The sequence below is a fragment of the Notolepis coatsorum genome (genome assembly GCF_963971535.1).
Source record: "Notolepis coatsorum genome assembly, contig: SCAFFOLD_260, whole genome shotgun sequence".
In the NCBI taxonomy this organism is placed as follows: domain Eukaryota; kingdom Metazoa; phylum Chordata; class Actinopteri; order Aulopiformes; family Paralepididae; genus Notolepis; species Notolepis coatsorum.
Genome location: NW_028170097.1, coordinates 1 through 15,283, shown reverse-complemented (window position 1 = coordinate 15,283; position 15,283 = coordinate 1). Strand labels below are relative to the sequence as shown.

General features: G+C 40.2%; 1 protein-coding gene across 1 annotated transcript in view; it reads left to right on the top strand.

Annotated features, from left to right (window-relative positions):
- Positions 1-14,396, top strand: part of LOC311248617 (seizure protein 6 homolog) — a gene marked incomplete at both ends in the record, with an annotated part of 127,517 nt that extends 113,121 nt beyond the window's left edge. Inside the window, one exon of the mRNA XM_084339475.1 lies at positions 14,209-14,396. Coding sequence (XP_084195601.1) covers positions 14,209-14,396 — 188 coding nt within the window. The remainder of the gene's footprint in view (positions 1-14,208) is intronic.
- Between the last annotated feature and the right edge of the window lie 887 nt (positions 14,397-15,283).

The window sequence follows — 15,283 nt, the reverse complement described above, 5'->3', positions numbered from 1 at the left end:
GTCAGTTCTGTATGCTTCATTACTGTCTTACATTATAGTGTGTCGTCAGTTCTGTTTTTATGTTTTATTACTGTCTTACCTTATAGTGTGTCGTCAGTTCTGTTTTTATGTTTTATTACTGTCTTACCTTATAGTGTGTCGTCAGTTCTGTTTTTATGTTTTATTACTGTCTTACCTTATAGTGTGTCGTCAGTTCTGTATGCTTCATTACTGTCTTACCTTATAGTGTGTCGGTCAGTTCTGTTGTTATGTTTTATTACTGTCTTACCTTATAGTGTGTCGGTCAGTTCTGTTTTTATGTTTTATTACTGTCTTACCTTATAGTGTGTCGGTCAGTTCTGTTGTTATGTTTTATTACTGTCTTACCTTATAGTGTGTCGGTCAGTTCTGTTTTTATGTTTTATTACTGTCTTACCTTATAGTGTGTCGTCAGTTCTGTATGCTTCATCACTGTCTTACCTTATAGTGTGTTGTCAGTTCTGTATGCTTCATTACTGTCTTACCTTATAGTGTGTCGTCAATTCTGTATGCTTCATTACTGTCTTACCTTATAGTGTGTCGTCAGTTCTGTATGCTTCATTACTGTCTTACCTTATAGTGTGTCGGTCAGTTCTGTATGCTTCATTACTGTCTTACCTTATAGTGTGTCGTCAGTTCTGTATGCTTCATTACTGTCTTACCTTATAGTGTGTCGTCAGTTCTGTATGCTTCATTACTGTCTTACCTTATAGTGTGTCGTCAGTTCTGTTTTTATGTTTTATTACTGTCTTACCTTATAGTGTGTCGTCAGTTCTGTTTTTATGTTTTATTACTGTCTTACCTTATAGTGTGTCGTCAGTTCTGTATGCTTCATTACTGTCTTACCTTATAGTGTGTCGGTCAGTTCTGTATGCTTCATTACTGTCTTACATTATAGTGTGTCGTCAGTTCTGTATGCTTCATTACTGTCTTACCTTATAGTGTGTCAGTCAGTTCTGTATGTTTCATTACTGTCTTACCTTATAGTGTGTCATCAGTTCTGTATGTTTCATTACTGTCTTACCTTATAGTGTGTCGTCAGTTCTGTATGCCTCATTACTGTCTTACCTTATAGTGTGTCGTCAGTTCTGTATGCTTCATTACTGTCTTACCTTATAGTGTGTTGTCAGTTCTATATGCTTCATTACTGTCTTACCTTATAGTGTGTTGTCAGTTCTGTATGCTTCATTACTGTCTTACCTTATAGTGTGTTGTCAGTTCTGTTTGCTTCATTACTGTCTTACCTTATAGTGTGTCGTCAGTTCTGTATGCTTCATTACTGTCTTACCTTATAGTGTGTCGGTCAGTTCTGTATGCTTCATTACTGTCTTACCTTATAGTGTGTCGTCAGTTCTGTATGCTTCATTACTGTCTTACCTTATGGTGTGTCGTCAGTTCTGTATGCTTCATTACTGTCTTACCTTATAGTGTGTCATCAGTTCTGTTCTGGATGCTTCATTACTGTCTTACCTTATAGTGTGTCGGTCAGTTCTGTTGTTATGTTTTATTACTGTCTTACCTTATAGTGTGTCGGTCAGTTCTGTTTTTATGTTTTATTACTGTCTTACCTTATAGTGTGTCGTCAGTTCTGTATGCTTCATCACTGTCTTACCTTATAGTGTGTTGTCAGTTCTGTATGCTTCATTACTGTCTTACCTTATAGTGTGTCGTCAATTCTGTATGCTTCATTACTGTCTTACCTTATAGTGTGTCGTCAGTTCTGTATGCTTCATTACTGTCTTACCTTATAGTGTGTCGGTCAGTTCTGTATGATTCATTACTGTCTTACCTTATAGTGTGTCGTCAGTTCTGTATGCTTCATTACTGTCTTACCTTATAGTGTGTCGTCAGTTCTGTATGCTTCATTACTGTCTTACCTTATAGTGTGTCGTCAGTTCTGTTTTTATGTTTTATTACTGTCTTACCTTATAGTGTGTCGTCAGTTCTGTTTTTATGTTTTATTACTGTCTTACCTTATAGTGTGTCGTCAGTTCTGTATGCTTCATTACTGTCTTACCTTATAGTGTGTCGGTCAGTTCTGTATGCTTCATTACTGTCTTACATTATAGTGTGTCGTCAGTTCTGTATGCTTCATTACTGTCTTACCTTATAGTGTGTCAGTCAGTTCTGTATGTTTCATTACTGTCTTACCTTATAGTGTGTCATCAGTTCTGTATGTTTCATTACTGTCTTACCTTATAGTGTGTCGTCAGTTCTGTATGCCTCATTACTGTCTTACCTTATAGTGTGTCGTCAGTTCTGTATGCTTCATTACTGTCTTACCTTATAGTGTGTTGTCAGTTCTATATGCTTCATTACTGTCTTACCTTATAGTGTGTTGTCAGTTCTGTATGCTTCATTACTGTCTTACCTTATAGTGTGTTGTCAGTTCTGTTTGCTTCATTACTGTCTTACCTTATAGTGTGTCGTCAGTTCTGTATGCTTCATTACTGTCTTACCTTATAGTGTGTCGGTCAGTTCTGTATGCTTCATTACTGTCTTACCTTATAGTGTGTCGTCAGTTCTGTATGCTTCATTACTGTCTTACCTTATGGTGTGTCGTCAGTTCTGTATGCTTCATTACTGTCTTACCTTATAGTGTGTCATCAGTTCTGTTCTGGATGCTTCATTACTGTCTTACCTTATAGTGTGTCGTCAGTTCTGTTTGCTTCATTACTGTCTTACCGTATAGTGTGTCTGTCAGTTCTGTATGCTTCATTACTGTCTTACCTTATAGTGTGTCATCAGTTCTGTTCTGGTTGCTTCATTACTGTCTTACCTTATAGTGTGTTGTCAGTTCTGTATGCTTCATTACTGTCTTACCTTATAGTGTGTCGTCAGTTCTGTATGCTTCATTACTGTCTTACCTTATAGTGTGTCGGTCAGTTCTGTATGCTTCATTACTGTCTTACCTTATAGTGTGTCGGTCAGTTCTGTATGCTTCATTACTGTCTTACCTTATAGTGTGTCGTCAGTTCTGTATGCTTCATTACTGTCTTACCTTATAGTGTGTCAGTCAGTTCTGTATGCTTCATTACTGTCTTACCTTATAGTGTGTCTGTCAGTTCTGTATGCTTCATTACTGTCTTACCTTATAGTGTGTCGGTCAGTTCTGTATGCTTCATTACTGTCTTACCTTATAGTGTGTCGGTCAGTTCTGTATGCTTCATTACTGTCTTACCTTATAGTGTGTTGTCAGTTCTGTATGTTTCATTACTGTCTTACCTTATAGTGTGTCGGTCAGTTCTGTATGCTTCATTACTGTCTTACCTTATAGTGTGTCGGTTAGTTCTGTATGCTTCATTACTGTCTTACCTTATAGTGTGTCGTCAGTTCTGTATGCTTCATTACTGTCTTACCTTATAGTGTGTCGTCATTTCTGTATGCTTCATTACTGTCTTACCTTATAGTGTGTCGTCAGTTCTGTATGCTTCATTACTGTCTTACCTTATAGTGTGTCGTCAGTTCTGTATGCTTCATTACTGTCTTACCTTATAGTGTGTCGTCAGTTCTGTATGCTTCATTACTGTCTTACCTTATAGTGTGTCGTCAGTTCTGTATGCTTCATTACTGTCTTAGCTTATAGTGTGTCGGTCAGTTCTGTATGCTTCATTACTGTCTTACCTTATAGTGTGTCGTCAGTTCTGTTTGCTTCATTACTGTCTTACCTTATAGTGTGTTGTCAGTTCTGTATGCTTCATTACTGTCTTACCTTATAGTGTGTCGTCAGTTCTATATGCTTCATTACTGTCTTACCTTATAGTGTGTCGTCAGTTCTGTATGCTTCATTACTGTCTTACCTTATAGTGTGTCGTCAGTTCTATATGCTTCATTACTGTCTTACCTTATAGTGTGTGATCAGTTCTATATGCTTCATTACTGTCTTACCTTATAGTGTGTCGTCAGTTCTGTATGTTTCATTACTGTCTTACCTTATAGTGTGTCAGTCAGTTCTGTATGCTTCATTACTGTCTTACCTTATAGTGTGTCGTCAGTTCTGTATGCCTCATTACTGTCTTACCTTATAGTGTGTCGTCAGTTCTGTATGCTTCATTACTGTCTTACATTATAGTGTGTCATCAGTTCTGTTCTGGATGCTTCATTACTGTCTTACCTTATAGTGTGTCGTCAGTTCTGTATGCTTCATTACTGTCTTACCTTATAGTGTGTCTGTCAGTTCTGTATGCTTCATTACTGTCTTACCTTATAGTGTGTCATCAGTTCTGTTCTGGTTGCTTCATTACTGTCTTACCTTATAGTGTGTTGTCAGTTCTGTATGCTTCATTACTGTCTTACCTTATAGTGTGTCGTCAGTTCTGTATGCTTCATTACTGTCTTACATTATAGTGTGTCGGTCAGTTCTGTATGCTTCATTACTGTCTTACCTTATAGTGTGTCGGTCAGTTCTGTATGCTTCATTACTGTCTTACCTTATAGTGTGTCTGTCAGTTCTGTATGCTTCATTACTGTCTTACCTTATAGTGTGTCGGTCAGTTCTGTATGCTTCATTACTGTCTTACCTTATAGTGTGTCGGTCAGTTCTGTATGCTTCATTACTGTCTTACCTTATAGTGTGTCGGTTAGTTCTGTATGCTTCATTACTGTCTTACCTTATAGTGTGTCGTCAGTTCTGTATGCTTCATTACTGTCTTACCTTATAGTGTGTCGTCATTTCTGTATGCTTCATTACTGTCTTACCTTATAGTGTGTCGTCAGTTCTGTATGCTTCATTACTGTCTTACCTTATAGTGTGTCGTCAGTTCTGTATGCTTCATTACTGTCTTAGCTTATAGTGTGTCGGTCAGTTCTGTATGCTTCATTACTGTCTTACCTTATAGTGTGTCGTCAGTTCTGTTTGCTTCATTACTGTCTTACCTTATAGTGTGTTGTCAGTTCTGTATGCTTCATTACTGTCTTACCTTATAGTGTGTCGTCAGTTCTATATGCTTCATTACTGTCTTACCTTATAGTGTGTCGTCAGTTCTGTATGTTTCATTACTGTCTTACCTTATAGTGTGTCAGTCAGTTATGTATGCTTCATTACTGTCTTACCTTATAGTGTGTCGTCAGTTCTGTATGCCTCATTACTGTCTTACCTTATAGTGTGTCGTCAGTTCTGTATGCTTCATTACTGTCTTACCTTATAGTGTGTTGTCAGTTCTATATGCTTCATTACTGTCTTACCTTATAGTGTGTCGTCAGTTCTGTATGTTTGATTACTGTCTTACCTTATAGTGTGTTGTCAGTTCTGTATGCTTCATTACTGTCTTACCTTATAGTGTGTCGGTCAGTTCTGTATGTTTCATTACTGTCTTACCTTATAGTGTGTCAGTCAGTTCTGTATGCTTCATTACTGTCTTACCTTATAGTGTGTCGGTCAGTTCTGTATGCTTCATTACTGTCTTACCTTATAGTGTGTCGTCAGTTCTGTATGCTTCATTACTGTCTTACCTTATAGTGTGTCGGTCAGTTCTGTATGCTTCATTACTGTCTTACCTTATAGTGTGTCGGTCAGTTCTGTATGCTTCATTACTGTCTTACCTTATAGTGTGTTGTCAGTTCTCTATGCTTCATTACTGTCTTACCTTATAGTGTGTCAGTCAGTTCTGTGTCTATGTTTTATTACTGTATTACCTTTCTTTCTTATAGTGTGCAGATCATATACACAACCATCAAGCTGTATGTATTGATATTCTTTATAGACCACATAAAGGAATACTATAAACTAAACTATAAAAAGGGTGTTAGGGTCCATATTTAGAATCTGTATTTTTAAATTGCATATGATGTGTCATGTGATTCAGATTCAGATTCAACTTTATCGCCATTTATGTTGCAAAACACATAGGAACGTGATAGAGTGACTTCTCAGAACAGCTTAAGTTATTTCATGATGATAGGACCTACCAAAGCAGATATATGGCAGTTTGAGTTGTTTCATATAGAATCTACCAAAGTGTAGCAAACAAGGTGTTCAGTCAGGGAGTTAAACAAGGTGTTAAGAGTTAAACAAGGTCTTCAGAGAGTTAAACAATGTGTTCAGAGTTAAACAAGGTGTTCAGATAGTTAAACAAGGTGTTCAGATAGTTAAACAAGGTGTTCAGAGTTAAACAATGTGTTCAGTCTGAGAGTTAAACAATGTGTTCAGAGTTAAACAAGGTGTTCAGTCAGAGAGTTAAACAAGGTGTTCAGTCAGAGAGTTAAATAAGGTGTTCAGAGAGTTAAACAAGGTGTTCAGTCAGATAGTTAAACAAGGTGTTCAGTCAGGGAGTTAAACAAGGTGTTCAGTCAAAGAGTTAAACAAGGTGTTCAGTCAGGGAGTTAAACAAGGTGTTCAGATAGTTAAACAAGGTGTTCAGAGAGTTAAACAAGGTGTTCAGAGTTAAACAAGGTGTTCAGATAGTTAAACAATGTGTTCAGATAGATAAACAAGGTGTTCAGAGTTAAACAATATGTTCAGTCAGAGAGTTAAACAAGGTGTTCAGTCAGAGAGTTAAACAAGGTGTTCAGAGAGTTAAACAAGGTGTTCAGAGAGTTAAACAAGGTGTAGGTGTTCAGTCAGGGAGTTAAACAAGGTGTTCAGTCAGGGAGTTAAACAAGGTGTTCAGTCAGAGAGTTAAACAAGGTGTTCAGTCAGAGTTAAACAAGGTGTTCAGTCAGGGAGTTAAACAAGGTGTTCAGTCAGAGTTAAACAAGGTGTTCAGTCAGAGAGTTAAACAAGGTGTTCAGTCAGAGTTAAACAAGGTGTTCAGTCAGAGAGTTAAACAAGGTGTTCAGTCAGAGTTAAACAATGTGTTCAGAGTTAAACAAGGTGTTCAGTCAGAGGGTTAAACAATGTGTTCAGTCAGAGAGTTAAACAAGGTATTCAGAGAGTTAAACAATGTGTTCAGTCAGGGAGTTGAACAAGGTGTTCAGTCAGGGAGTTAAACAAGGTGTTCAGAGAGTTAAACAAGGTGTTCAGTCAGAGAGTTAAACAAGGTGTTCAGTCAGGGAGTTACACAAGGTGTTCAGTCAGGGAGTTAAACAAGGTGTTCAGAGTTAAACAAGGTGTTCAGTCAGAGAGTTAAACAAGGTGTTCAGAGTTAAACAAGGTGTTCAGTCAGGGAGTTAAACAAGGTGTTCAGAGTTAAACAAGGTGTTCAGTCAGGGAGTTAAACAAGGTGTTCAGTCAGAGAGTTAAACAAGGTGTTCAGTCAGAGAGTTAAACAAGGTGTTCAGTCAGAGAGTTAAACAAGGTGTTCAGTCAGAGAGTTAAATAATGTGTTCAGGGAGTCAAACAATGTTTTCAGAGTTAAACAAGGTGTTCAGTCAGAGTTAAACAAGATGTTCAGTCAGAGTTAAACAAGGTGTTCAGTCAGAGTTAAACAAGGTGTTCAGTCAGAGAGTTAAACAAGGTGTTCAGTCAGGGAGTTAAACAAGGTGTTCAGTCAGAGAGTTAAACACAGTGTTCAGTCAGGGAGTTAAACAAGGTGTTCAGTCAGGGAGTTAAACAAGGTGTTCAGTCAGAGAGTTAAACAAGGTGTTCAGAGAGTTAAACAAGGTGTTCAGTCAGAGAGTTAAACAAGGTGTTCAGTCAGAGAGTTAAACAAGGTGTTCAGAGAGTTAAACAAGGTGTTCAGTCAGAGAGTTAAACAAGGTGTTCAGAGAGTTAAACAAGGTGTTCAGTCAGAGAGTTAAACAAGGTGTTCAGTCAGGGAGTTAAACAAGGTGTTCAGTCAGGGAGTTAAACAATGTGTTCAGTCAGGGAGTTAAACAAGGTGTTCAGTCAGACTTAAACAAGGTGTTCAGTCAGACTTAAACAAGGTGTTCAGTCAGATAGTTAAACAATGTGTTCAGTCAGGGAGTTAAACAAGGTGTTCAGTCAGGGAGTTAAACAAGGTGTTCAGTCAGAGAGTTAAACAAGGTGTTCAGAGTTAAACAATGTGTTCAGGGAGTTAAACAAGGTGTTCAGTCAGAGAGTTAAACAAGGTGTTCGGTCAGAGAGTTAAACAAGGTGTTCAGTCAGAGAGTTAAACAAGGTGTTCAGAGTTAAACAAGGTGTTCAGGGAGTTAAACAAGGTGTTCAGTCAGAGTTAAACAAGGTGTTCAGTCAGAGTTTAACAAGGTGTTCAGTCAGGGAGTTAAACAAGGTGTTCAGTCAGGGAGTTTAACAAGGTGTTCAGTCAGAGAGTTAAACAAGGTGTTCAGAGTTAAACAAGGTGTTCAGGGAGTTAAACAAGGTGTTCAGTCAGAGAGTTAAACAAGGTGTTCGGTCAGAGAGTTAAACAAGGTGTTCAGAGTTAAACAAGGTGTTCAGGGAGTTAAACAAGGTGTTCAGTCAGAGAGTTAAACAAGGTGTTCAGTCAGAGAGTTAAACAAGGTGTTCAGTCAGGGAGTTAAACAAGGTGTTCAGTCAGAGAGTTAAACACAGTGTTCAGTCAGGGAGTTAAACAAGGTGTTCAGTCAGGGAGTTAAACAAGGTGTTCAGTCAGAGAGTTAAACAAGGTGTTCAGAGAGTTAAACAAGGTGTTCAGTCAGAGAGTTAAACAAGGTGTTCAGTCAGAGAGTTAAACAAGGTGTTCAGAGAGTTAAACAAGGTGTTCAGTCAGAGAGTTAAACAAGGTGTTCAGAGAGTTAAACAAGGTGTTCAGTCAGAGAGTTAAACAAGGTGTTCAGTCAGGGAGTTAAACAAGGTGTTCAGTCAGGGAGTTAAACAAGGTGTTCAGTCAGGGAGTTAAACAATGTGTTCAGTCAGGGAGTTAAACAAGGTGTTCAGTCAGACTTAAACAAGGTGTTCAGTCAGACTTAAACAAGGTGTTCAGTCAGATAGTTAAACAATGTGTTCAGTCAGGTAGTTAAACAAGGTGTTCAGTCAGGGAGTTAAACAAGGTGTTCAGTCAGAGAGTTAAACAAGGTGTTCAGAGTTAAACAATGTGTTCAGGGAGTTAAACAAGGTGTTCAGTCAGAGAGTTAAACAAGGTGTTCGGTCAGAGAGTTAAACAAGGTGTTCAGAGTTAAACAAGGTGTTCAGGGAGTTAAACAAGGTGTTCAGTCAGAGTTAAACAAGGTGTTCAGTCAGAGTTTAACAAGGTGTTCAGTCAGGGAGTTAAACAAGGTGTTCAGTCAGGGAGTTTAACAAGGTGTTCAGTCAGAGAGTTAAACAAGGTGTTCAGAGTTAAACAAGGTGTTCAGGGAGTTAAACAAGGTGTTCAGTCAGAGAGTTAAACAAGGTGTTCGGTCAGAGAGTTAAACAAGGTGTTCAGAGTTAAACAAGGTGTTCAGGGAGTTAAACAAGGTGTTCAGTCAGAGAGTTAAACAAGGTGTTCAGTCAGGGAGTTAAACAAGGTGAACAAGGTGTTCAGTCAGGGAGTTAAACAAGGTGTTCAGTCAGAGAGTTAAACAAGGTGTTCAGTCAGGGAGTTAAACAAGGTGTTCAGTCAGGGAGTTAAACAAGGTGTTCAGTCAGAGAGTTTAACACAGTGTTCAGTCAGAGAGTTAAACAAGGTGTTCAGTCAGGGAGTTAAACAAGGTGTTCAGTCAGGGAGTTAAACAAGGTGTTCAGTCAGGGAGTTAAACAATGTGTTCAGTCAGGGACTTAAACAAGGTGTTCAGTCAGGGAGTTAAACACAGTGTTCAGTCAGAGAGTTAAACAAGGTGTTCAGTCAGAGAGTTAAACAAGGTGTTCAGTCAGGGAGTTAAACAAGGTGTTCAGTCAGGGAGTTAAACAAGGTGTTCAGTCAGGGAGTTAAACAAGGTGTTCAGTCAGGGAGTTAAACAATGTGTTCAGTCAGAGAGTTAAACAAGGTGTTCAGTCAGGGAGTTAAACAAGGTGTTCAGTCAGATAGTTAAACAAGGTGTTCAGTCAGAGAGTTAAACAATGTGTTCAGTCAGAGAGTTAAACAAGGTGTTCAGTCAGGGAGTTAAACAAGGTGTTCAGTCAGGGAGTTAAACAAGGTGTTCAGTCAGACTTAAACAAGGTGTTCAGTCAGAGAGTTAAACAAGGTGTTCAGAGAGTTACACAAGGTGTTCAGTCAGAGAGTTAAACAAGGTGTTCAGAGAGTTAAACAAGGTGTTCATTCAGAGAGTTAAACAGGGTGTTCAGTCATGGAGTTAAACAAGGTGTTCAGTCAGGGAGTTAAACAAGGTGTTCAGTCAGGGAGTTAAACAAGGTGTTCAGTCAGACTTAAACAAGGTGTTCAGTCAGAGTTAAACAAGGTGTTCAGTCAGATAGTTAAACAAGGTGTTCAGTCAGGGAGTTAAACAAGGTGTTCAGTCAGGGAGTTAAACAAGGTGTTCAGTCAGAGTTAAACAAGGTGTTCAGTCAGAGTTAAACAAGGTGTTCAGTCAGAGTTAAACAAGGTGTTCAGTCAGGGAGTTAAACAAGGTGTTCAGTCAGGGAGTTAAACAAGGTGTTCAGGGAGTTAAACAAGGTGTTCAGTCAGGGAGTTAAACAAGGTGTTCAGTCAGAGAGTTAAACAAGGTGTTCAGTCAGGGAGTTAAACAAGGTGTTCAGTCAGGGAGTTAAACAAGGTGTTCAGTCAGGGAGTTAAACAAGGTGTTCAGTCAGGGAGTTAAACAAGGTGTTCAGTCAGGGAGTTAAACAAGGTGTTCAGTCAGAGTTAAACAAGGTGTTCAGTCAGAGTTAAACAAGGTGTTCAGTCAGAGAGTTAAACAAGGTGTTCAGTCAGGGAGTTAAACAAGGTGTTCAGTCAGAGAGTTAAACAAGGTGTTCAGTCAGAGTTAAACAAGGTGTTCAGTCAGAGAGTTAAACAATGTGTTCAGTCAGGGAGTTAAACAAGGTGTTCAGTCAGAGTTAAACAAGGTGTTCAGTCAGGGTGTTAAACAAGGTGTTCAGTCAGGGAGTTAAACAAGGTGTTCAGTCAGGGTGTTAAACAAGGTGTTCAGTCAGGGAGTTAAACAAGGTGTTCAGTCAGGGAGTTAAACAAGGTGTTCAGTCAGGGAGTTAAACAAGGTGTTCAGTCAGAGAGTTAAACAATGTGTTCAGTCAGGGAGTTAAACAAGGTGTTCAGTCAGAGTTAAACAATGTGTTCAGTCAGGGTGTTAAACAAGGTGTTCAGTCAGAGTTAAACAAGGTGTTCAGTCAGGGAGTTAAACAAGGTGTTCAGTCAGGGAGTTAAACAAGGTGTTCAGTCAGGGTGTTAAACAAGGTGTTCAGTCAGGGAGTTAAACAAGGTGTTCAGTCAGGGAGTTAAACAAGGTGTTCAGTCAGGGAGTTAAACAAGGTGTTCAGTCAGAGTTAAACAAGGTGTTCAGTCAGAGTTAAACAAGGTGTTCAGTCAGGGAGTTAAACAAGGTGTTCAGTCAGGGAGTTAAACAAGGTGTTCAGTCAGGGAGTTAAACAAGATGTTCAGTCAGGGTGTTAAACAAGGTGTTCAGTCAGGGAGTTAAACAAGGTGTTCAGTCAGGGAGTTAAACAAGGTGTTCAGTCAGGGAGTTAAACAAGGTGTTCAGTCAGAGTTAAACAAGGTGTTCAGTCAGGGAGTTAAACAAGGTGTTCAGTCAGGGAGTTAAACAAGGTGTTCAGTCAGAGAGTTTAACACAGTGTTCAGTCAGAGTTAAACAAGGTGTTCAGTCAGGGAGTTAAACAAGGTGTTCAGTCAGGGAGTTAAACAAGGTGTTCAGTCAGGGAGTTAAACAATGTGTTCAGTCAGGGACTTAAACAAGGTGTTCAGTCAGGGAGTTAAACACAGTGTTCAGTCAGAGAGTTAAACAAGGTGTTCAGTCAGAGAGTTAAACAAGGTGTTCAGTCAGGGAGTTAAACAAGGTGTTCAGTCAGGGAGTTAAACAAGGTGTTCAGTCAGGGAGTTAAACAAGGTGTTCAGTCAGGGAGTTAAACAATGTGTTCAGTCAGAGAGTTAAACAAGGTGTTCAGTCAGGGAGTTAAACAAGGTGTTCAGTCAGATAGTTAAACAAGGTGTTCAGTCAGAGAGTTAAACAATGTGTTCAGTCAGAGAGTTAAACAAGGTGTTCAGTCAGGGAGTTAAACAAGGTGTTCAGTCAGGGAGTTAAACAAGGTGTTCAGTCAGACTTAAACAAGGTGTTCAGTCAGAGAGTTAAACAAGGTGTTCAGAGAGTTACACAAGGTGTTCAGTCAGAGAGTTAAACAAGGTGTTCAGAGAGTTAAACAAGGTGTTCATTCAGAGAGTTAAACAGGGTGTTCAGTCATGGAGTTAAACAAGGTGTTCAGTCAGGGAGTTAAACAAGGTGTTCAGTCAGGGAGTTAAACAAGGTGTTCAGTCAGACTTAAACAAGGTGTTCAGTCAGAGTTAAACAAGGTGTTCAGTCAGATAGTTAAACAAGGTGTTCAGTCAGGGAGTTAAACAAGGTGTTCAGTCAGGGAGTTAAACAAGGTGTTCAGTCAGAGTTAAACAAGGTGTTCAGTCAGAGTTAAACAAGGTGTTCAGTCAGAGTTAAACAAGGTGTTCAGTCAGGGTGTTAAACAAGGTGTTCAGTCAGGGAGTTAAACAAGGTGTTCAGTCAGGGAGTTAAACAAGGTGTTCAGGGAGTTAAACAAGGTGTTCAGTCAGGGAGTTAAACAAGGTGTTCAGTCAGAGAGTTAAACAAGGTGTTCAGTCAGGGAGTTAAACAAGGTGTTCAGTCAGGGAGTTAAACAAGGTGTTCAGTCAGGGAGTTAAACAAGGTGTTCAGTCAGGGAGTTAAACAAGGTGTTCAGTCAGGGAGTTAAACAAGGTGTTCAGTCAGAGTTAAACAAGGTGTTCAGTCAGAGTTAAACAAGGTGTTCAGTCAGAGAGTTAAACAAGGTGTTCAGTCAGGGAGTTAAACAAGGTGTTCAGTCAGAGAGTTAAACAAGGTGTTCAGTCAGAGTTAAACAAGGTGTTCAGTCAGAGAGTTAAACAATGTGTTCAGTCAGGGAGTTAAACAAGGTGTTCAGTCAGAGTTAAACAAGGTGTTCAGTCAGGGTGTTAAACAAGGTGTTCAGTCAGGGAGTTAAACAAGGTGTTCAGTCAGGGTGTTAAACAAGGTGTTCAGTCAGGGAGTTAAACAAGGTGTTCAGTCAGGGAGTTAAACAAGGTGTTCAGTCAGGGAGTTAAACAAGGTGTTCAGTCAGAGAGTTAAACAATGTGTTCAGTCAGGGAGTTAAACAAGGTGTTCAGTCAGAGTTAAACAATGTGTTCAGTCAGGGTGTTAAACAAGGTGTTCAGTCAGAGTTAAACAAGGTGTTCAGTCAGGGAGTTAAACAAGGTGTTCAGTCAGGGAGTTAAACAAGGTGTTCAGTCAGGGTGTTAAACAAGGTGTTCAGTCAGGGAGTTAAACAAGGTGTTCAGTCAGGGAGTTAAACAAGGTGTTCAGTCAGGGAGTTAAACAAGGTGTTCAGTCAGAGTTAAACAAGGTGTTCAGTCAGAGTTAAACAAGGTGTTCAGTCAGGGAGTTAAACAAGGTGTTCAGTCAGGGAGTTAAACAAGGTGTTCAGTCAGGGAGTTAAACAAGATGTTCAGTCAGGGTGTTAAACAAGGTGTTCAGTCAGGGAGTTAAACAAGGTGTTCAGTCAGGGAGTTAAACAAGGTGTTCAGTCAGGGAGTTAAACAAGGTGTTCAGTCAGAGTTAAACAAGGTGTTCAGTCAGAGTTAAACAAGGTGTTCAGTCAGGGAGTTAAACAAGGTGTTCAGTCAGGGAGTTAAACAAGGTGTTCAGTCAGAGTTAAACAAGGTGTTCAGTCAGGGTGTTAAACAAGGTGTTCAGTCAGGGAGTTAAACAAGGTGTTCAGTCAGGGAGTTAAACAAGGTGTTCAGTCAGGGAGTTAAACAAGGTGTTCAGTCAGGGTGTTAAACAAGGTGTTCAGTCAGGGAGTTAAACAAGATGTTCAGTCAGGGAGTTAAACAAGGTGTTCAGTCAGGGAGTTAAACAAGGTGTTCAGTCAGAGTTAAACAAGGTGTTCAGTCAGGGAGTTAAACAAGATGTTCAGTCAGGGAGTTAAACAAGATGTTCAGTCAGGGAGTTAAACAAGGTGTTCAGTCAGGGAGTTAAACAAGGTGTTCAGTCAGAGTTAAACAAGATGTTCAGTCAGAGTTAAACAAGGTGTTCAGTCAGGGAGTTAAACAAGATGTTCAGTCAGGGAGTTAAACAAGATGTTCAGTCAGGGAGTTAAACAAGGTGTTCAGTCAGGGAGTTAAACAAGGTGTTCCTGCACCCTGTAGCGTAACAGAAAGGTGTTGTTCTCTGCTTCCTCAGCCGTGTCCTGCGGAGGCTGGATCCGTAACGCCACGGTGGGCCGGGTCCTCTCCCCGCCCCCTCCCCTGGTCAGCAACCACAGTAATGGAAACAACCTGAGCTGCCATTGGCTGATCGAGGCCAAGGAGGGACACAAGCTCCACCTGCACTTCGAGAGGGTCGCGCTCGATGAAGATGATGACAAGTAAGAGACTGACTGGCATGCACCCTCTAGCACTGTGTGTATCGTGAAGGCTCTTCAAACCCTCTCCTCTAGCACTGTGTGTATCGTGAAGACTCTTCAAACCCTCTCCTTTAGCACTGTGTGTATCGTGAAGGCTCTTCAAACCCTCTCCTCTAGCACTGTGTGTATCGTGAAGGCTCTTCAAACCCTCTCCTTTAGCACTGTGTGTATCGTGAAGGCTCTTCAAACCCTCTCCTCTAGCACTGTGTGTATCGTGAAGGCTCTTCAAACCCTCTCCTTTAGCACTGTGTGTATCGTGAAGGCTCTTCAAACCCTCTCCTCTAGCACTGTGTGTATCGTGAAGACTCTTCAAACCCTCTCCTCTAGCACTGTGTGTATCGTGAAGGCTCTTCAAACCCTCTCCTCTAGCACTGTGTGTATCGTGAAGGCTCTTCAAACCCTCTCCTCTAGCACTGTGTGTATCGTGAAGGCTCTTCAAACCCTCTCCTCTAGCACTGTGTGTATCATGAAGGCTCTTCAAACCCTCTCCTCTAGCACTGTGTGTATCGTGAAGGCTCTTCAAACCCTCTCCTTTAGCACTGTGTGTATCGTGAAGGCTCTTCAAACCCTCTCCTCTAGCACTGTGTGTATCGTGAAGGCTCTTCAAACCCTCTCCTCTAGCACTGTGTGTATCGTGAAGGCTCTTCACACCCTCTCATCTAGCACTGTGTGTATCATGAAGGCTCTTCACACCCTCTCCTCTAGCACTGTGTGTATCGTGAAGGCTCTTCAAACCCTCTCCTCTAGCACTGTGTGTATCGTGAAGACTCTTCAAACCCTCTCCTCTAGCACTGTGTGTATCATGAAGGCTCTTCAAACCCTCTCCTTTAGCACTGTGTGTATCGTGAAGAC